At 35.5% G+C, this 23392-nt stretch overlaps 1 protein-coding gene across 1 annotated transcript in view; it reads left to right on the top strand.

Moving 5' to 3' along the window:
• Positions 1-16094, top strand: part of arid3c (AT rich interactive domain 3C (BRIGHT-like)) — a 92962-nt gene extending 76868 nt beyond the window's left edge. Inside the window, exons 4-8 of the mRNA XM_073841005.1 lie at positions 453-636; positions 4089-4333; positions 7728-8015; positions 11126-11215; positions 14203-16094. Coding sequence (XP_073697106.1) covers positions 453-636; positions 4089-4333; positions 7728-8015; positions 11126-11215; positions 14203-14375 — 980 coding nt within the window. The 3' untranslated portion in view covers positions 14376-16094. The remainder of the gene's footprint in view (positions 1-452; positions 637-4088; positions 4334-7727; positions 8016-11125; positions 11216-14202) is intronic.
• Positions 16095-23392: the final 7298 nt, after the last annotated feature.

The raw sequence follows: 23392 nt of genomic DNA on the forward strand, positions 1-23392 counted from the left end.
TCACCAAGGTTTTTTTTCCATTCACCAAATGAACTGGCAAAGGAAAGGAGAGCAGTGTTTAAGCATCGACATCCGAGAGTTTAGGTGTTTGGCAACTTTTGTTCTCTTTTCAAAAGCCATTTGCTCTTTATAGTCAAAATGATTATCTCCAACTGCTATTCAGGCTTGATGGTGCATATTAGATCATGATAAATGATTTCCACTTTGAGATTTTACTCTACTCGTTCTCCAAACAAGAAGCTACAGGTCTTTTTTAACCAGAGACGAAACAGACAGCGCAGACCTTTGAGTGAAGGCAAAAAGTGATATTTTTGCTAAGTGGAGTGGGAAGCTGTCGGACGTTTTACTTATGCTTGACTGATTGGCCTTATAAGCGGCCGAGAGGCCCGTCAATGAGCTTGAGTTAATGGCATTGATTGTGGATATTGTGCTTTTTTCCCCGGCTCCTGCAGGGACTCCAGTGAATCGGATTCCTATCATGGCCAAGCAGGTGTTGGATCTCTACACTCTCTACAAGCTTGTCACCGAAAAAGGCGGCTTAGTGGAAGTCATCAATAAGAAAATATGGCGCGAGATTACCAAAGGCCTGAACCTCCCTACCTCCATCACCAGTGCGGCTTTCACCCTCCGAACACAGTGAGTGCGATAACTTCAGACAGGAACAACCTGTTGATAACTGCCAGTTGATTCTTGTCTATCTTGTCCAATTCTATTATCTGCTTTTAAAATACAGAGAGTGAAGAGGAGAGTGTTTTTGAAGGTGTTTGGTAGGAGTAAGAAAGATGTTTTAAAGAGATACATTTGTATAGAAAAATGGAGATCCATCAAGCAAACAACAATGGTGTTCAAGAATTGTACATTACTGAACCAGCACAGTGTGAATTTAATAAAGACTAGATATTGCTATTTAACTTAATATAGTACTATTGATTATTATCAAAAAACATGGCTTTTATGGTGAAAGAATTCAAAACAGTAAGACACAATGTAATGACCAAAGACATTTTGCATATGTAGCCTAGTAATATTAATAATAATACTAATAATATTTACAATATGTACAATTTATGATTGCGTCTTTAATATCAAGATATATAAATGCAACTAAAAATACTTGCAATAGTTCCACTTTAACACAATCAAACATACTTCAGTATATCTTTAGTTGGACTTCAGCACTACTTCAGCACAATTAAAGTGTATTAAATACAAAATTATTTGGTCCAGTTTAAGCATACCAGTTTAGTATACCAAAAGTACAATTGTAGGGTAAGTACATAAATATGTAAATGTTTTTGTAGTATTCTTAGCATGAAATAAATTTATTTTAAATACGTTTTAGTATATTTTTCACTAAGGTAAAAAGGCGCATCCTGTGTGAACAACCGCTAAGACACATTGACAAACTTGATTGCAAAATGGATTGCTGTGGACAATATATTGATTTCTAAAGCTGATTTTTGACTAATGTTTTACTTATCTAAAACAGCAAGTATTGTGTTTAAATTATCTGACGTGTTTGTTTGTTTTTGTTTGTTTTTTTTTGTGTGAAAGAAGTCTCTTATGCTCACGAAAGCTGAATTTATTTGATCAGAATACAGTAAAAACAGCAATATTGTGGAAAAATCACTAGAATTTAATATAACTGTTTTATATTTTAATGTTTTAAAATTGTAATTTATTTGTGTGATGGCAAAACTGAAATTTCAGCAGCCATTATACCAGTCTTGAGTGTCACATGACTCTTCAAAAATAATTTTTTCTTAATATTAGTGTTTAAAACCAAAATACCTTATTCAGAGTTCTTAGATTTTTGGTTTAGTTCAAAAGAACAACATTTATTTTAAAGTCAAAATAGAATCTTTTTATAACATCTATTTAAACATCTTTACTGTGTGTTTTGATCAATTTAATATATCCTTGATAAATAAAATAATTGTAGTTTATTTTATTAATTAATTGTTGTCAATGTACTTATTTGCACCCCTGATCAACAGATTTGCATTTGAGTAAATTTTACATTTGACTCAAACATTTAACTCTAAATATAAAAACATCATGAAAACATGAAAACATCATGTTGTATGCATTTCAGAAATATAGTACTGGTTCTGTTTCTGTGTAAATTGTTGACGTACTTGGGGGCCACACGAACTTGTTTGTGCAAGTCCACTCTCAGCACTGTTATTTAACACAATTACATTACTCTCCAAGACATCCAGTTCTCCTGTAGCCCTGTAGGCTGTCATAAGAAAACACAATGGAATTTGAAGGCAGCCATTATTAGGTTGATCATGAACCTAGTCAAAAAAAAGGCTCTTTACATAGACAGCTGAACAGATGGAAATAGAGGAATGCCAGAAATCTGAATTTCACAGCACTGCTGAGAGCAAGAATGTTCTCTCACTACATTGTAGTGTACTGTTTCAGTCCTTTTTTCCCCAAAAAATGTGAATGATGTAGTTTGTCTATGCATTGAAAATGCAATAAATATATGATGATATGAGGGTGACAGTTCAAAATGAAGGCAAAGTTGTTGGTGTCAGTGGAACATATAGTTAATTTGATGAACTGCAGAAGAGGTTACTCTGTTAGCACGCCTGTGTGAACTTGAGGAGAACTGACTTCATACATAATAATCACTTTGAGACTTTCTGGTCAAATACCACACGCTCAGAAATGTGAATTTTGTTCTGAGTCGATCCTGAACATTTATTTGAAGATGCCACTTGGTTTGATATCAGTGTTAATTCTGAAAGCAAATTTTGATTTAGTTTTAGTCCTAGTCTTTTGACTAAAATGCCATTTAGTTTTATTCATAGTTTAGTCATCTGAATTGTTTTTAGTTTTAGTCGAGTTTTCGTCGACTAAATCTACAGTAGATTAAGACCGCGATCACAACGAACGCGTCTTTTAGTTCTAAAAACGCGAGGCGCACAGCACTGCCTTTTTTTGGTGACTTTTAAAAAAGAGCAATGTGCTGCGGTTTTTTATGTTGCTAGGCAAGGACCAAAACAGCTGTCCTGTCAGTCAAATCAAAGGATTACAACGCGAGCGCTCTAAAATCTTTGGCTTTTGCTGTTAATTAAACTGTCATATTAGCAGAAACCCCCCCCCCCCCCAAAAATACAGCTCCGGTTTACCCACGACAGACACCAAAAGTTTCTCCTCCATTTCTTTCAGTCTCCGGACTTTTTAAGCAACGGTAAACTTTCGTCACCACAACAGAAGGCCCGCCTCTCCATTCATTCGATTGGGCAATGGAAAAAACGCGAGTGACGTCAGGCGTTTTTCCGCTCAGAGTTGCTTTTTTTCAACTTCAGGCGCTCAGAGTGCTTCTGCAAAAACGCGAGGCGCAGCAGGTGGCGAAAACGCGAGGTGCCCGGGGCGCATAAGCAGCGCGCAGAACGCTCACTGCCAACAGAAAACCATTCAAAAAAGGTGCCTCTCACTGCAAAAACGCGTTCGGTGTGATCGCGGCCTTAGTCAGCTAAAATCAAATGGGTTTAGTTACAGTGTAATGTATTTATTACACATTTCTCTAAAATTATCAAGCTCATTATGTAGGTTTCATATTAAGGTTTTATCATGCTGTGAGACACAACATGCCTTTATATTAAAATTAAATGAAACCTCTTCTCATAAAGAAACAAAAACATATAGGCTAATTATGCATTCTTTATAACACCTTGTTGAGCACATTCTTCATTCTTTCAAGCAGACATTTATTTATATGAATACATTTAGATTAATCTTTATTAGGGCTACTAAAATGACTCAGTTAAGAACAGGGAGTGATTTTCTGTCTTTCTCTGAACGAATCTCTTCCTAAATCGTCCAAAAACATTTTTGTCTCGTTTTTATTCGTTAACGAAAATGTCAATAGATTTTCATCATAGTTTTTGTCATTGAAAACAAGTTTTCATTTTTGTTATTGTCTTGTTTTCATCGGTGAAAAAATTAACACTGTCTGATATTTACTTTTAAAATGTATCCACTTTTTAGGGCAGCTGTAAATGAGCAATAGTGTCATTATTAGGTTGTATATCACAGAACGAGCTTGACGCTCTGTCTTTTCTTGTCTGCAGATATATGAAGTACCTCTATCCTTATGAATGTGAAAAGCGGGGACTGAGCTCTCCCGGGGAGCTTCAGGCAGCTATCGACAGCAACCGTCGTGAAGGGCGGAGACAGAGTTATGGCTCCACCCTCTTCAACTACTCCCCCGTGGGAACCCCCACACTGCTGGCTTCCCCAAAACTCCAGATGCCCCACATCAGCATGCCTACTCCCAACGGCGGGCACATGACTCACACCTCTGTTATCAAGAAAGGTATGTTTTGTTTCCTTTTCTCACATCATGCCCCGTTTTTTTTGTTTTTTGTTTTTTTCAGTGTTAAAATTTTAAACTAAGTTACATTTTAATGTCTCACAGCTGAATATATTATATTTTACCTTATTTGCACAATAATTCTTTGCTGTATGAAGCAGGGCTCTAAAGTGCGACCTAATTTCTCAAAGGTGCAACTATGAAAAAATGTTTAGGAGCACCATGTGCGACTGACCCAATCAGCATATTTGTGTTTGCACTCAGGGGAGCTTCAATGGTTTCTCTGTGTTTTTGCAATGTTGAGTAATGTATTAACAAACAAATTTGCTGACAAATCTCACAAATCATTTCATAAACAAAGTGTAAAAAGAGTGTAAAAAGGAGACTGATTATGCAGTATAGAGAGCTCCGTTAATTATAAAAGAGCTTTGTGAGATTGCAAACTAAGATGAGTGACAACTTTGAATAATTTTTAAGGGAGTTTATAAATAAGATATTGATTTAATACAACAGTTAAATAAACAAGAAGTTATTATTAAGTGACTTACATTGTCTGACTATAACACTATTGATTTTGCTCTATTTCGTCGCCAAAAGTAGTCTGAAACAAGTCACAACTGAGACACTGCACATCTTCACTCAAACGCAGCAGTGTTTCATTTATGATTGAATGTGCGTTTTTAAACGAATCTAGTGAAATTATTCAATTTCCCATTCATAAAGACAGTCACTTGCTTTATTCCTGAATGAACCAGCCGTTCGAATGAATCAAATGATTGATATGATTCAGCAATTAAATCAGTGTCTTGCCGCCACCTGCTGGCGGATCTTTTCAGTTATTTAAATCATTTAATATTTCTGTATTCAAAATTTTATATTTAAAACTCAATTTATATCTCAACGTGAATTTATGAATTTGATTGCACTTATGCCACCTCTGAGCCTCATTAAACACATGAAAAGGTAAAAACAAAATTCTCCTGTAAGTCACTTTAGGGAGTCAAATATCACCTCGTAATGGGAAGAATAATTTTTTTATCAGATTTTTTGATTATTGTTTAGAATGTGCTCCTGAAATTTTGACTGTGCTCCTCATTTTTTTAAGTTAGGAGCACAAGTGCTTTTTCGTTAAGAATGTTTAGTTAAGGCCTGATCCGTCCAAAAATCATAACCCTGGTCCGGAGATGGCATTAGATAATGAGCCACATACGATCGAGTCCGATTCCGTGCCAGAGAAATTTTAAGTTTAAATTTCAGCTCAGTGAAGCACTTTAAGGACCAACACTTTTTCAGTAAGCTACCTTTCTTGTAGAATTGTGTTTCAAATAAGCCTAATTGTTAGTTAATCATTTTCAAGTCAATATGGACATGGACAGCGATTAAAAAAATGTGAACTTGTAAAACTGTTGTGCAAATAACTTTTGTGCTGATGCACCTAAGAAAAAAAGTTAGGCGCACCAATGTAACCAATGCAAAAAGTTAGTCTTGAGCCCTGCAAAGATAAATAGATCAAATAATAAAAATGAAAATTTAATTATGAATGATATAAAAAATAAAAAATAAAAAACACTAAGAAGCAATAGCATTCTATTGATTGTTGATTTCTGAAAAGAAAGAGAAAGAAAAATGTTATTCCTTACTATCAGGAAATAGAATGTTATTGCAGACCATGTAATTACAACCTAGATCCTCCAAAGGAGAAGTCATCTCTCTTACACAATAACACTGCCACATCTTACTCACGCTTATTCCACGCCGTGGCCTGAATGGTCATCAGATCGGACAGGAAACAGCTTGCAGGACTTCCTCTTGCCCACTCTGCCAGTTTCCGCATCACACCAGCAGGAGCAATGAAACACAAAGAGACATGGGCTGCTTCATGATTCAGTAATGTGCCCATATGGAAAAAGACAAGTCACGCAACTTTAAGGATCAAAGAGCCTTATGAATCTGACAGTATTTATAGTGTTTACAAAGCAGCTTTAAATAGACCCCATGACTTGTGTTTCATACTCATACTTCCCTGTGAGGATGTTATTGCAGCTTATTTCTAAACCTAAATTTGTAGAATAAAATCCTGTATTCATATTACTGAAAAATTCCTTTTAATTTGCAAAACCATTTCAGAATAAAAAAATTTAAGTATCAATTTTAAGTGAATCAAGTCTACAGTATCAAAATTAAAATCAGATAAATAAAATAAAAACATAAAAAAAGAATAAAATACAATAACCATTCAAAATTTTCGAAAATGTGTGGTCAGTAAGATTTGTCTAAAAGGATGAAAAGGATGCTTTAATTGATCAAAAGTGACAGTAAGGACATTTATAATGGTATTTATGTTTTGTTTTTGTTTTTTTCAAATAAATGCTGTTTTATTCATCAAGGAATATTACTCGTCATGTATAATAATAATAATGATAAATGTTTCTTGAGCACCAAATCAGCATATTAGACTGATTTGAAAATAACTTTAGATTGTAATAGGGTAAAAGAAGAAAAAGGGTTTAAGCATAAAAACAGTAAGTGTAATACTGCTTTAAATTGTTGTTTTTCCAAAAAAAAAATTAAAACGTATTTTGTTTAATTTAATTGCGTTTTTATTTTTCTGCCAATATCCTAGGTTTTGCCCATTTGTCAGTACGAAATTGTTACCTATTTAAAACACAATCAAATTTAATATGCTTCCTTATTCTTTTATATATTTTTATATGTACAAGTCAGAATAAGAATGTAGTTTGAAATTTTACAAATATATTGTGTTACATTGAATGACAATGTAAAAATTTTACATTCTCCAAAAACATATTTTAAACCATAAAAGTAGACACTTTGCTTACATTTAATGTGCTTTCTATGGATCTAAAATCACTTTTGTAAATTTCTTTTGATGTGGACATCTTAACGTCTTTGACCCAATAATATTTCACAAAAATTTCTGTATTTACTAATGAAAAAACATGGAAAATTTATCATCCCCAAACTGTTGAACAGTACTGTAAGTATAATCAAAAAATTTCAACATTAAATTAATCAACTAATTAATCAACCCAAAACAACAAATAAGTTATGATTTAAAAATTGTGTTACGTTTATTTGTGATACATTTTCAATTGTTATGCTTCACTATTAATAAGTGTTTGAAAATTCAAAATCAAGTGTGGGAAAATTAAACATTGTAAAAATGAGCTCAAAAGTAAAAAAAAGAATTTCAAAGTATAGAGCATAAATTATGGGTAAACCATACACTACTAAAAATTGTAGGAAATTTCTTTGTTGGTAGATTTTTTTAAGATTTGGGATGTTAGATGCTCCACTATTTTTGTTTTGTTGTTAGTGTACTGTCACCCAAAAAAAGTTTTACGCACAGACTTCATGATGCTTTCTTTCTCCACAGAAGACTCCATGCTGTCCAACTGCCTGACTAACAGGGTGGGTATCCCTGTGTCTTTGGCCAGCCACCACAGTGCAGCCCAGGCGGCTGCGGCTCAGGCCGCAGCTGCAGCAGCGGTTCAGGCGGCCGCGTTGGAGCAGCTGCGGGAGAAGCTGGAGTCTGGAGAGCCGCCGGAGAAGAAAGTGATGCTCATGGCAGAGGAGCAGCAGAGGATAATGCAACATGCATTACAGCAGAATCTCTTCGCCATGGCAACCCAGCTACCCATGAACATCAAACTGAACAATAGAGGTGGGTGCAGAGATGCTTCTCCAGTATATGTTTCACAAAAATGTCTTTATTATAACTTTTTAAGGCGAGACACTGCAGGTGAATAGGGTAAAAAAAAATTAACTAATAGTTATCATCATACTTACCTAGTTATTTGGTTACATTGATAATTGCAAACATTTTTTGTATTACAAGTTTTCTAAAATGTTAGGTTTAAATATGCAAATTAAGCATTATTTAATGAAATATGGGCTAATTTGCATACATTTCTAGTCCAAAAATCTAAACAGTGGATGAAGTCAGTTTCAGAATTCTTGTTTAATTTTTTGACATATTAGAGTCAAATGTTTTTACAGAAGGAATTTTGGTTATCTCATTTTGTCACTCCATAATTTTTAAAATACTTGGAACAGACAAAAACAATGATTTTTACCATTTTGGGGGGAATAAAATGTTGTATAGAATCAAGCTAATGATATATGAACAAATCCCTCTGTAAAAACCTTCAGAATATAGACAGGAATAAAAATGTAAAGTTTGGTGTGTGTGTAAGTGCTACTGAAGTAGAGAATTATGGCTCAGTGTAGGAGAAAAAACTCATTTTGAGAAAACTAAATTAAAACTATGGATTGTAATTAAAATCTACTGACACAAATAGATAAAGTGCTATAAAAGAAACACTTAACAGTGTCTTTTGGATGTCTTCTTTCCACTAGTCTGAAAAAAACACTATATGAAAAACCAAAAAGCCCAAAGTCTCAAACTTGACAGGTGTTTTTGCCTGCAGTGTCTCTCCTTAAAGGGATAGTTCACTCAAAAATGAAAATTCTGTCATTAATTATTCATCTTTAATCATCTTTGGAACACAAATTAAGGTATTTTTGATGAAATCCCAGAGCTTTCTGACTCTGCATAGACAGCAACACAACTGACACTTTGAAGGCCAAAAAATGTAGTAAGGACATGGTTAAAATAGTCCATGTGACATCGGTAGTTCAACCATAATGTTATGAAACTATAATATGAATACTATCTGTGCGATAAGAAAACAAAAATAGCAACTTTATTCAACTATATCTTCTCTTCTGTGTCAGTCTACGGTTGAAGCACAGATGTCACAGGGAATATTTTAATGATTACTTACTACCATTCTGGGCCTTGAACATGGTAGTAGGATTGCTGTCTATGCAGGGTCAGAAAGCTCTCGGATTTCATCAAAAATATCTTAATTCGTGTTACAAAGATGAATGGAAGTCTTACAGCTTTGGAACAACATGTGGGTCAGTAATTAATGACAGAATTTTCATTTTTGGGTGAACTATTCCTTAAAGGCACAAATGTAAATGATAGTTCACCCAAAAAATTCTTTCATAAATTCTGTTGAACATAAAAGATATATTAAAGAATGTGGGTAATCCCCATTGACTTCAACAGTATTTTTTTTTCATAACAGCAACTTAAAAGATCAATAAAATGTTAGCCGTTTGAAGACTTGTGTGTAAATATGATATAAATGGCAATAAAGTTAAGCGTTTTTCTAGAAAGACCTGTAAAGTTAGTAGTGACATAAGAGAGGGAATTATGGGTCAAATTATGTAGATTAGGGCAGTGGAGTTTATATATTCAGGGCTGAGTGAGGATCATAAATAGCCAACAGCAGCTCTGTTGACTGCCATAACATTGCCTTCAAAGTTTCCCTTATCAACCTGAAGGAATTCATAAAAAATATTTAATTAATAATCAGTGTCGGGGAATAACTAGTTACATTTTTAATTGCAAAATGAATTTACTGAGAAAAATGTGTAATTAAATTACAGTTACTTATGAAAATGTTATTGATTACAAACGGGGGTTACATCTAAATATTTTCACACAAATACAGATTTGATTGATTTCTTACCAAAATTGGACTGGTTTAAAATACCAGACACTAATGTTTTAGGAGTTTAGGACACATGATTATTTGATAACTTTTATTTAGGTTTGTGTAAGTGCTTTATTTTTTAAGATTAATAGTTTTTTTCAATGCATTGTTAGATGCCAGTGTTTTCTGTCATAGCTGTGCAAAAAAACAGTATCATAGCTATTAAACTATATCTTAACTGGCTGTGCTTTAAAATTAAATTATTATAATTACATTCAAGTGATTTTGAAAGTCTTGACAGTAATCAGTGTTGAGTACTATAAGTAAGGTTAACCCTGCCTCCTTTAAATGTATGAAAATGATTAACAGTTTAGAAAAATATTTTATTTTAATATAATTGTCTCCTGTGAGACAAAAAAAAAAAAAAACGTGTTTTTGTGCTTGTTTATGAATGACAAATTTTATTTTATAACACTATAATAAGTTGTTCCCTGTGTCAGAGAATGATAAGGGTGTATGAGACGTTTTCTAAAAATAAAACTATCTAATCTAATTGAGTGTAAATGAATGGTGAAACTTTCCTGATGAAGAAAAGTGATTTCTGTGGAGCCGTTTGTCTAATGTTAATGATTTCAGTGCACCTTCATTCACATAATGACAGAGTGTGTGCCATGATTGCAGGCTGCTCATGAGTAATGTGTTTTGTTGTCTTCTGCATGACTGTTGCACTTATACCAGCCATAAAACAAGAGCTCCTTTATACGGTGGGACAAAATGTAGCATAATTGTATAACGCTGGGTAGGACTTTCACACACATAAACCCTCTGCAATTTAAAGATTATATTAAATGTTATTTTGTGTTAACCTGCACAGATATCCACAGTAATGACAACTGAAAGTCCTGACAGTCGCTGACTTCTTGGAAATGTGAATCCTCTCGTGTGTGTGATTTATACCACATGAGTAGCGAATCTAACAGTCTCCTACTTAATGTATGAATAAGTTGTTTAATTGCATTGAAGAAATGTTGTATTTCTGATACAGACGGAGTGTGGCGTTCTCTATCTGGAGAAGCGAAAGCCCCATCTTTTTGACAGTAGTGGCCTCCCTCCCCCCTGCGACTCTTTTAATAAACCCCTCCTTATCCTGTCACTCATGAGTTATCACCGATAGTTGGTGGCACGCTTCTCTTGCTTCTTGTGTTCCTTTTATAAATGCTCATATTGAGTTTTTCTCTTCCTCGCTCTCTGGCTCCTCTCTTGACAGATGATAGACAAGAGACTGCATTGAACCTGTCTACCAACGGCATTAGCAGCATCAACATGTCAATAGAAATAAATGGGGTTGTCTACACAGGTAAATAGAGCGCCGTTTGCTGATGTAATTGCAGGCAGGAAATTCAATAAGTTATAGCAGCACCCCCTCGCTTAGTCCTCCACACAATTTGATGTCTTTGCTATAAAATCCATCGTAATGAAGTGGCAAGTCCAATAGAGTTAAAAAAGTTAAATATCTTAAAATTGGGCCTGGGCGCCAGGAGGTCGATGGAGCTTATTGTCTTTCGTGCCCGAGAGAAAGGCCCTCCGCCTTAGCTAGATACAGTGCTTGTGCCTGATGTGCGAGAGACAGTAATTACTAGAAGATGGCTCATAAGCTTGCGGGGAACATTTCAGGAGATCAAGTTGAAGTGGCATCCGTTTTTTACTCAAGGCTTTTCCCTGTAAATTTGTGCAGCCCTTGAACATACAGCTTCGTTTTTTTCTGTAGCGGATGACTTTAGCATAAATAAATATATGAAAAATTATATAAATTGTGTTATAAAGGTGAAAAACACTGATATGTTCTCAGAATTGCAAGTTTATATCTTACAATTCTCACAAGACTTAATAGCTCACAATTGCATGTTATAAAGTCAGAAATGCAAGATATAACCTTGCAATTCTGAGAACAAATTCACAGTTGCGATATATAAACAAATCTAAAAACTTTATTCTGCAATTCTGACTTTATTTCTCAGAATTGTGACTTTATTTCTCAAAGTTACGACTTTATTTCTCAAAATTACGACTTAATTTCTCAGAATTGCGAGAGACAGTAATTACTAGAAGATGGCTCATAAGCTTGCGGGGAACGTTTCAGGAGATCAAGTTGAAGTGGCATCCGTTTTTTACTCAAGGCTTTTCCCTGTAAATTTGTGCAGCCCTTGAACATACAGCTTCGTTTTTTCCTATGGCGGATGACTTTAGCATAAATAAATATATGAAAAATTATTCAATCAAAATTATGAATTCAATTGCTTAAATTCTTTGTTTTTGGATCGCCACTGACAGGCTTATGTTCAAAGACATGAAAGTAAAACAAACTATGATTTGCTTGAATTATGATTTAGTTGCCTTTCAATCCTATCATGTCTGAAATTATAGTCTCAGAAAATGTTTAATATATGTACTTAATTTAATTCATGAGAATTTCATGTCATTTTTTCAAACTGAATGTTTAATTAACTGTCTTCATATCCTTAAAAAAATTAGTGTGCATATTCATTTTTAATGTGGATTTTAACAAAAAGTTAGATACTTAATATACAGACATCAGGCACTTCATCAGAGTACTGCGTCTCAAGTATTGTGCAAATTGATAAAAAAAAATATAGGAGCGGCTTGCGCAAGGGTGTGCTGATCACATACAAAAACATGTTTTAGTTTTACTTTTTTTTTTTTTGACTATGTTAGTATTGTTGCATGAAATTATCTGTGATCATAATAATATGGAAGCCTGTTTCCACCACTCAAAATTCTGAAAATTCTGACTATTTCTCACAATTGCAAGTTTAAATCACACAATTTTGAGATAAAAAGTTAGAACGAGTTTGTATCTCACAAAAAAGTCAGAATTCTGAGATACAAACTAGTATTCTGACTTTTTTTCAGAATTGCGTAATATAAACTTGCAATTGCGAGAAATAGTCAGAATTTTGAGATAAAACTCTTGACTTTTTCTCGCAAATGCGAGTTTGTATTTTGCAATTCTGACTTTTTCTCGCAATTGTGATTTATATCTTGCAATTCTGACTTTTTTTCTCAAAATTGTGATATAAACTCGCAATTGTCTAAAAAGTCTAATTTGAAGTGAAAAAAGACTATGTTCTCAGAATTGCGCTTTTATATCTCACAGTTCTCACAAGACTTAATCGCTCAATTGCATGTTATGTCAGAAATGCGAGATTTAACAAATTCACAGTTGCGATATATAAACAATTCTGAGACTTTATTCTGCAATTATGACTTCATTTCTCAGAATTTCAACTTTATTACTCAAAATTGTGAGTTTATATCTTACAATTCTGAGAAATGAAGTCAGATTTGCGAGATATAAATTGTGTTATAAAGGTGAAAAACACTGATATGTTCTCAGAATTGCAAGTTTATATCTTACAATTCTCACAAGACTTAATAGCTCACAATTGCATGTTATAAAGTCAGAAATGCAAGATATAACCTTGCAATTCTGAGAACAAATTCACAGTTGCGACTTATAAACAAATCTAAAAACTTTATTCTGCAATTCTGACTTTATTTCTCAGAATTGTGACTTTATTTCTCAAAGTTACGACTTTATTTCTCAAAATTACGACTTAATTTCTCAGAATTACAACTTTATAACTCACAATTGTGAGTTTATATCTTACAGTTCTGAGAAATGAAGTCAGAATTAAGAGATATAAATTGCGTTATAAAGTCCAATTTGAGGGGGAAAAAGACTATGTTCTCAGAATTGTGAGATATAAACTTAATAGCTCACAATTGCATGTTATAAAGTCAGAATTGCAAGACATAACCTCGCAATTCTGAGAAAAAAGACAATTGCAATATATAAACTTTTATATCTCGCAATTGTGACCTATAATGCAGTTATGAGTTAAGTCAGAATTGTGAGTTTATATCACAATTCTGACTTTATTTCTCAGAATTGCGACACTATTGCATGTTATAAAGTCACAATTGTGAAATATAAACTCGAAATTCTGGGGGAAAAAAGTCCGAATTGTGAGTTTATATCTCACAGTTCTGACTATTTCTCAGAATTGCAACTTCATATCTAACAATTCTGAGTAAAAAAAAAAGGTCAGAATTGTAAGAAAAAAAGTCGCAATTACCTTATTTATTTTTTATTCAGTGGCGGAAACAGGCTTCCATTTAATAATAATGCTAATTGCATTTAAATGTAATTTTTTAAAATATAAACAATCTGATTCAGTAACTGCTGATGTTGTGTTACAGTATGTAGAGGAGTTTTAGGTGTTCATATGCTTTGAAACTAACTCTAAACATGTGTGACTGCAGGGGTCCTGTTCGCCCGTAAGCCAGCCATAGGTTTCATGCCAGGCAGCCAGCGAGTCCATCACCAACACAGCTCTCAGGGAAAGAGCAGCAGCCCAGGGCTCAGCACCCAGATGCAGCCGTCCTCCTCTTCCTCCTCCACCGCCTCCTCACACGGACCAGCCACCTCCCCTTGAGCTTGAGCTTTTTTTCCTGGCCCACAACACCCTCACTCAACTCGCCCTGACGTCAGACAAGGCAGGGTCTTTAGGTCATTCTGCTGGACCAGATTTTTTTTCAGTCTCCTTCAATGTACAATGTACACTTTTTACCGTTTTTTCTAACCCTCCTCCTGCAATCCGAACAGGAGCGTCCATCACTTCCATTAAAAACAAAAGGCTGAGCGCCAACATTTGAAGTGTGGTACAATTACATATGCAGCAAAGTTGCAGCTTGTAATTTTGTTCTTGTTCAGTGTGGAGCGACTCAAACGTACTGCGTGACAATGCCATGAACACAAGGAGGACGGGATGTTCCTCAAGACAAAGATGGCTTGCTTGAATGTTGCATCTAAGCAAGATTCTTCACTTTCCTGACTTTCTTACACTGATCCTGACGTTTTGGCATCTTGAATCAAACCGCAAGAGCTACTATCAGCTATTACCAAAGAGAATAAGAACATCATTAGTGGTTTATTTGATAACGTTACAGAGTTTTATCACCACCATCTGATGCCAAATACCAAAATTAATTATCAAGCGGAAAATTAATATCTTGATTTGAAGCAAAGCACATCCCATTAAACTTGGGCATCAAATAGTCAGGGAGAAAAAGTTATTTACTGTATCACTATGTTTATGTAAAGCAAAGATATCATTATATCCATCAAAGCAGTGCACACTTTTTAATCTTTAAAGCTCACGTATAGCTTGATACGGAGGAAAGCAGACAGGATTATGTCTATTATATTCTCTCACGACTGGTTTTGGCCTGCGGCCGTGGCGAAATATATTCCATTGATTAGTGAGTTATTTGGGGAACACTTGTCGACAGTGTTTAATGATTTTCCACCACCTCAGCCCGTGTTTTATAGCAAAGAGTTTTAGGTGTTCATTAAACGGTTTAGTAGACGGAAAAAAACGGGTCACGCCGGTTAATACAGGTTTCAGAAGTCAAGGGTCAAACGATATTGCGACGTGACTGCGATCATAAAAAAACGATTGAGAGGCTCTTGAGAAGAAAACGATGTGCCGTGAACAGGCTCATCTTCGGCAGCAGTTCATGAGGTGATATCTCTGTTGTGAATAGAATCCAATTTTCATTACGCTTTAAACAATGCACTTGCATTTGGGAGTTCACCTCTCGTCCTTTATTCCATTCTCCATTCACTCTTTTCTTTTTCTTCTCTTTTCTGTTGGTAAGGAAATGGGAGGAGCTTATTGTGTCATTTTTATTTTTAGAATTGCGTAGACGATTTCAAGTTGTATTTATTATTACTTCTATCTCTTCCTTTCGTCTTGAAACTTGGGCTGTTTCAGTGCTTTCAGCAACATCGCTTTTATTTAAAGAGAAAAGTCATATTGCAGCCCGATACCTCACAAATCCTGCAAACCTGTACACGGATAATAGATGATGAAAACAAGATATACCTCATTTATTTCATTTCTATTATTTTTATTGTGAAGCCACTTGAAAATGTTTTTTCGACAAATCACTGGATTTTTTTTTTTCTTTCTATTTTGTATTGTTTTACCAAAGAAGGGAATATATAGTGAACACACATCTACCTCATTTGTTATAGACTGTGCCAACAACATAATCACAGCAGCCAGTTTTTAATCATAGCCTTTCTGGTCCAAATCCACTTTTGCCTGCGTGATTTGTGCTGCAGAACCAGAGGCTGGACCACACAGGGCTTGACACGCCGTCATTCGCTTTGCTTGTTCATTTTTGTCAGTGGCATTTTTTTTTTTTTTTTTTTTTTTTTTTAATGCACGGGGGAAGATATAGTACCTGATCAATGATCAGAAGCATCTTATGAACATATCTTAAGTTAAGCTGCAACCTTTGGCGTTTAGTTCATTAAGTGTTTTAGCTTTACGGTTTGCGGCACTTCCATTGATGCCAGTGTTTGAGTCATCATAATGTGGCTTTCTTAAAATATATATCCTAATCTAAATCAAAACTAACTAAAAACCAAAAAAATTCATTGTTTTCTTTTATACTCTCTTTAATGGGATCTGAATGTGGAGACGTGCTCAGAACAGGACTTATTTTTACAAATACCAAAGATACTGTCATTCTAAACGTTTAATCTCAAGCAGCAGATAAATGTTTTTATTTGATCCTGCTGTGGTAAAACTTGATTTTAAGCACTTGGATCAAAATCCAAAAAGGCCAAGCTGTATATTCAGTTAGTCTCAGTGCACGGATGGCAATCGAAGAATGTAATAAGAGTTTCCAGAGTTTTAGCACAACTATGAATGAAATGAGTAAACCTGACCATCATTTTGTTGTTGTATAGGCGTGAGGATTAATGGAAATATATAGTCTATATTTATGTGGAATTACCGAGGGCACAATCAATGCACAATTGTCTGATTCCTGTTGTTCGATGTGATTTACCTCTTGAAGAGACTTTGCTCTTATTTTTTCACAGCAGTGGCACAGTCTATTCCTTCACATGGCTGTTTGTTCTCTCTCCAGCTCATGTCACTAGAGCAAATCCTGGACGAACTCTGGAGTGCTTGTTGACTGTAAAGCGAAAAACCATGAATCAGAGTGATTCCATAACCAAAGCTTTTACGAAAACCACGTTCAGAGGCTTACTGATGACAATGTTGGAACATTTGTTCATAAAAAGACTATCATTTTAATAACGAAAAAAGATTCACTCATGTGCTTAAAGAATAACATGTTGTTTACCTTGTTTAGCTTTGTCAACGACGCTATGCTGGTAGATTTTAGATCCTATTATACGCTGTGTATGAAGCTTATTTTCCTTTTATTCACTTTGGATAAATCCAGTGCATTATGGGAAAGCTGGATTGTGGTGCTCAGGGGTTAAAAAAAAAGAAGAAAAAAAACTGGTGAAAGATTTTTTTTGTTTTGTTTGTTTGTTTTGCCATTGACTTGTAGCATAATTAGAAATAAAGTACTGCTTTCCACTTTAATGTCCAGTTGTTTTTTTCTTTGGGTTTTAAATGTTTACTGCTGTAATAAATAAAAAATATTGTTGGAAAAAAAGTTCAATATTTAATATTTTTTCCACAAGTTGGTATGATTGTATTGATTGAACATACTTTAGTTAAATTTCCTCAGTCGTCCTGTGAAACATCGTTTTTACCTTGCCAAAAACAGCTCTTTTCACAGCAACCCGTTTCGATGCATCGCTCTTTAAATGATAATAAGTTCTGCTCTCCCCACCCCTCTCCTCCCTGGAAAAAGAAAGGCAATTGTGACCCTGGACCACAAAACCAGTCACATTGTAGCAATAGCCAACATAATATTGTATGGGTCAAAATTATTGATTTTTCTTTTATGCCAAAAATCATTGTATATTAAGTGAAGATCATAACCCATGAAGATATTTTGTAAATGTCCTACCGTAAATATATAAAAATGTATTTTTGATTAGTAATATGCATTGCTAAGAACTTCATTTGGACAACTTTACAGGTGATTTTCTCAATATTTAGATTTTTTTTGCACCCTCAGACTTCAGATTTTCAAATAGTTGTATCTCGGCCAAATATCAATGACGTGTTTTGTGGGTGGAGCCTATCTGGTGGCAGAAAATAACAGTTTTCAAGCAGTCTATGGAAAAAGGTTTTTAAAATGGTAATTTTGAGTTTATATTTCAAAATTCTGACTGGTTTTCTCACAAATTCTGATAAAAAAATAAATAAACTCATTATTCTCTCTTTTCCCCTCGGCTCAGAATTATGAATTTATATGCCTCACTTCTGACTTTTTTTCCTCAGAATTGACAAACTCGCTGTACAGTCGTGGCCAAAAGTTTTGAGAATGACACAAATATTAGTTTTCACATTGTTTGCTGCTAAACTGCTTTTAGATCTTTGTTTCAGTTGTTTCTGTGATGTACTGAAATATAATTACAAGCACTTCATACGTTTCAAAGGCTTTTATCGACAATTACATGACATTTATGCAAAGAGTCAGTATTTGCAGTGTTGGCCCTTCTTTTTCAGGACCTCTGCAATTCGACTGGGCATGCTCTCAATCAACTTCTGGGCCAAATCCTGACTGATAGCAACCCATTCTTTCATAATCACTTCTTGGAGTTTGTCAGAATTTGTGGGTTTTTGTTTGTCCACCCGCCTCTTGAGGATTGACCACAAGTTCTCAATGGGATTAAGATCTGGGGAGTTTCCAGGCCATGGACCCAAAATTTCAACATTTTGAACCCCGAGCCACTTAGTTATCACTTTTGCCATATGGCACGGTTCTCCGTCGTGCTGGAAAATGCATTGTTCTTCACCAAACTGTTGTTGTATTCGCCATACTTTTTGCAGAAGATCATTCTGTCCCTGATGTTTTTTTGGAGAGAAGTGGCTTCTTTGCTGCCCTTCTTGACACCAGGCCATCTTCCAAAAGTCTTGGCCTCACTGTGCGTGCAGATGCGCTCACACCTGTCTGTTGCCATTCCTGAGCAAGCTCTGCACTGGTGGCACTCCGATCCTGCAGCTGAATCCTCTTTAGGAGACGATCCTGGCGCTTGCTGGACTTTCTTGGACGCCCAGAAGCCTTCTTAACAAGAATTGAACCTCTTTCCTTGAAGTTCTTGATGATCCTATAAATTGTTGATTTAGGTGCAATCTTAGTAGCCACAATATCCTTGCCTGTGAAGCCATTTTTATGCAACCCAATGATGGCTGCACGCGTTTCTTTGCAGGTCACCATGGTTAACAATGGAAGAACAATGATTTCAAGCATCACCCTCCTTTTAACAAGTCAAGTCTGCCATTCTAACCCAATCAGCCTGACATAATGATCTCCAGCCTTGTGCTCGTCAACATTCTCACCTGAGTTAACAAGACGATTACTGAAATGATCTCAGCAGGTTCTTTAATGACAGCAATGAAATGCAGTGGAAAGTTTTTTTTCTGGATTAAATTAATTTTCATGGCAAAGAAGGACTATGCAATTCATCTGATCACTCTTCATAACACTCTGGAGTATATGCAAGTTGCTATTATAAAAAGATAAGCAGCAACTTTTCCCATTTCCAATATTTATGTAATTCTCAAAACTTTTGGCCACGACTGTAGTTGACTTAAATCGAGTTCAAGTCCGAACTAGTAGATATAAACTTGCATTTGCAAGAAAAAAGTCAGAATTGTGAGATAAGATGGGTCGGTAAAATGTTTTAGGTCTAAATAGTATTTCATGCTGCAACTGTAGGGCTAATATAATATGTCCCCTATGAACTGTATATGTTCATTTTATGTAGACCATTTGACCAAATTTATGCTTTACAAAGTAGGGTAATCATAGCAGGTTTCATCCATAGTCTGTTTAGCTGTGTTTAGCTTCAAATTACATCTTTGATATCAGTATTCTATAAAATGATTGTATTCTGATTCTGACATCCATATTCTATGTATATTAGCTGTTTCCCTCCACTTGTTACCAGTGTTTTCCTGCCACCACTATGCATGCCCAGTTACAAGTGACATAACTGTGAAGTCTACTCCAAATTGGTATATAAAGTAAGAGACTTACTGCTTCTGGACGTGCAGCTGGCTCATGAACAGTGGATACTGTTCCATCCTTGAGTTGTAATTTCTTAGCAAAACCTGCCCTCGAATTGTCCCTTGTTCAGAAAGCAGTCTAAAGTAAAATTACTTGCGCAGTCATTATTGAATTTTGGTGCATTCAGTGGTGCATTACGTGGCTCAATGTCGGTTGCAAGGTTTCACAACAAAACCCATTCCAATTGCCACTCAAAACTAGCCCAATTGTGTTTTGAGGGGATTCCCTCTTACAATTAGCATTCCATGGGCTAAATATCACATTATTAGAGGTCACTTAAACCTGGACATGAAAAACAACTCACGGTAACAATGTTAATAAACCCAATTCTGTGGTAGACCTGCAGACTTGGCAACACTGGGGAAAAAACAAAGACTCTTACTTCGTGCACTAATGCAGCAAACATGTCGGCAGTGTGGAAGCATTTAAAACTCTCAGAGAAAGACGCAAAAATCATTACAAGCACTGACAGCGAGAGACTGTTTAGAACCACATCACATGTCTTCAATGAGAACAGAAAAGGGCTGGTTACTGTATGATGACTGAAATCGCGAAATAGCTTTAAACCATTAGTAAATAGACTACAGAATTTTATGTTGTCTTAGGGTGTACTCACACTAGGCAGTTTGAACCGTGCCCGAGTGCGTTTGACCACCAAAGCACGGTTCGTTTGACTAGTGTGAGTGCTCCGAACCGTGCCCGGCTGTGGCTCGTTTAGCCGTCCCTGGCCCGCTTGGAAGAGGTGGGCCAGAGCACGGTTCAGTTGGACTCGGGCGCGGTTCGCATGCACTGTGAGCGCTAACCGTGCTGAAGCACGGAACAGGACATGTGATGTCACGCTTTTGCGAGGTAATCAACGTTTTTGTAGTCCGTAATCAAAGCTGCAATATCATTGCTGCACTTCAGCTGGTAATTGAAAACCTCCTCAGACGAGCAGCACTATTGCGTGAAAATGTTCGTGCCACAAAGGCGATAGACCTGTTTAACAATAGGCGTTGAGAGGGCTGTGGACCACCGCGGACCAAACGATTTAAAATAATTATCCACAAAGTAAACTATTTCGCGTTCAGCGCGAGCGTTGCTCTTCCTGTTTATCAGGCCTGAGGGGGGACAATCGTACTCGGGCCCGGTTCAGGGCAACCGTGCCTAGTGTGAGTACACCCTAATACATGCATGAATTGTATGTATTCTGAGAAGCTCTGCACAAGCTCCTTAGCCAGGGTTCAAAGTCCAAAGTGCAAGGAAAATCTGCCTTGATTGCATAATGAGAATCATTCATAAATCTGCTGCTGTCAACAAAAAGTAGTACTGAGGTCTTGTGGGTTTCCGCCAAAATAAAAGTCAACGTTCATAAATGTTAGTATTGCAGTTTTACTGTTGTTCTGTAAAATAAAACAGACAAAAATCATGATAACAATCATTACAACAGCTCTATTAATACATTATTATAACATTCTCCTTTGCTCAGCAAGGCTGCATTTATTTGTAAATTAAAAACACATGCCTGATTCAAAAAGGGGGTCTGAAAAATGGCCAAAGAATATTATTTTACTAACTTATTAATTTTAAGTTAAATTGTGCTTTGTTGGTAGGCTATAATGTCTACTAGAATGGTAAAAGTGTTAAGTAAATATTTTTCAATTGTTGTTTTGTAATTTTTTTTATTTTATTTTTTTGGAAAAGCAAGACAAAACTGTAAAAAGCACAATTTAATTTATGCAATGGTGAAAAATGGTGAAAAAAATGGCAAAATACATGGGGAAAAAACCTGAAAAACTTCGGCCCAGTGTTTAATTTTGTTCGGCTTCGGCCAAGAATTTTAATTTCCTTGCATCCCTAACGTTCAGTTTTACATCCAACTACAAGACACCTGCACTGCTTGCAAGAAGTTGTCGCTACAGCTGTTCAAGCGCAGAGAAAACAACTGGCTGAGGGCGGAAATATGCTAATACGGGACAATCTGTCAGTGGTCGTGGGCAGGGCCTGAGCAGTATGACGTCATACTGCTCAGAAAAGCAAAACGGCTTGATAATTGTTTAGGCTTTTTAATAATTGACTGTTTAGGGTTTTTGGGGATTAAAAAAAGAAGTGAATGGATTTTCATCATTGTAGAGTGGTTGTGTCTACATATTGCTAATATACATTTATATGCAAACACCATGTAAAAGTAAATTTTGCATCAGATGTCACCTTTAATACTAGTTGTGAAAGGTTTTGGATAGAAATAAATGGCTAAACATATTATGTGACACTCCAGTCTTCAGTGTTACATGGTTTCCTTCAGAAATCATTCTAATATTGTGATTTGCTGCTCAAGGAACATTTCTGATTGTTATAAATGCTGAAAGCAGTGGTGTTTCTTAATATTTTTGTCGAAACTATGATACTGCTTTCTTTGATAAATAGAAAAGGCATTTATTTGAAATAGAAAACATTCATAACACTATAAAAATCTTTAGTGTTACTTCAGTTGAATGCATCTGTGCTGAATAAAAATATTCATTTCTTAAAAAGAAATGAAAAACTACCTCTTGAACAAAAGGAATGACAATAAATTCTCTCTAAATTTGTATATGCCAAACTAATGATTTTAACATGAATTAACAAACACACTTTAATTCAGAGCTGAGCTGTAAAAAAAAAAAAAAATTGAAGAAGATTGGAATGCCAATAATAGGTCACTTAATTGTTGATCAGACCGTGTTTACTGGCAAGGGATTGTGTTAAAAAGCTGTCCACTCAAAAGGCAAATTAAGCGACAAGTGTTCAATAAATGACAAGATGTATACAACAACAAAACAGACGTCAGTCTCATTATGTTCATATTAAAACATAATGAGATTGTGTGGAAAGAGCAGATGGTCCAGAATGTAAACACAGCTTAGTATTATAGAGCGAATATCAGCAATTCGATTCCACAGTAACCACAAAGACAGAGCCAGAAAAAGTTGACTCGGCTGGACAAAGGTCAAAATCCCGCACTGCAAACGCAGGCAATTAAACTAATGATGCCAGGGGTGTGTGCATTTTAGCATTAAGCAGCTAAAATGGAGTAAAGATCGCTTCATTAAGACTCAAGAACCTGATGTAATTAGGAGTAGGCCAAGATTAGTGTCTGTCAATGGTTTTGCCTGGGATTTGCGGGTAATAGAGTTATCATTGAGGCTCAAGGAGTGTTACATTACACTTCGGAATAAACAAAAACAAATTAGCAGCGTCGTCCAATAATGGGTTATCTTGTCAGAGCCTGACAGAAATCCATGCCCTATAACACAGTGTTAATTTTATGCATCACTGACAAGCACCTTCACGATCAATGGAGGTACTATAAAGTCAGGGAGACCATCAATTCAACTTCAGGACAGGTAGACGAGGAGTTTTGTGAACCAAACGTATTATTTGTTAAAATCCTGTTTTTAACTTTTAAACTTTACTGACC

Source organism: Garra rufa, chromosome 5 (assembly GCF_049309525.1).
Source record: "Garra rufa chromosome 5, GarRuf1.0, whole genome shotgun sequence".
Taxonomy (NCBI): domain Eukaryota; kingdom Metazoa; phylum Chordata; class Actinopteri; order Cypriniformes; family Cyprinidae; genus Garra; species Garra rufa.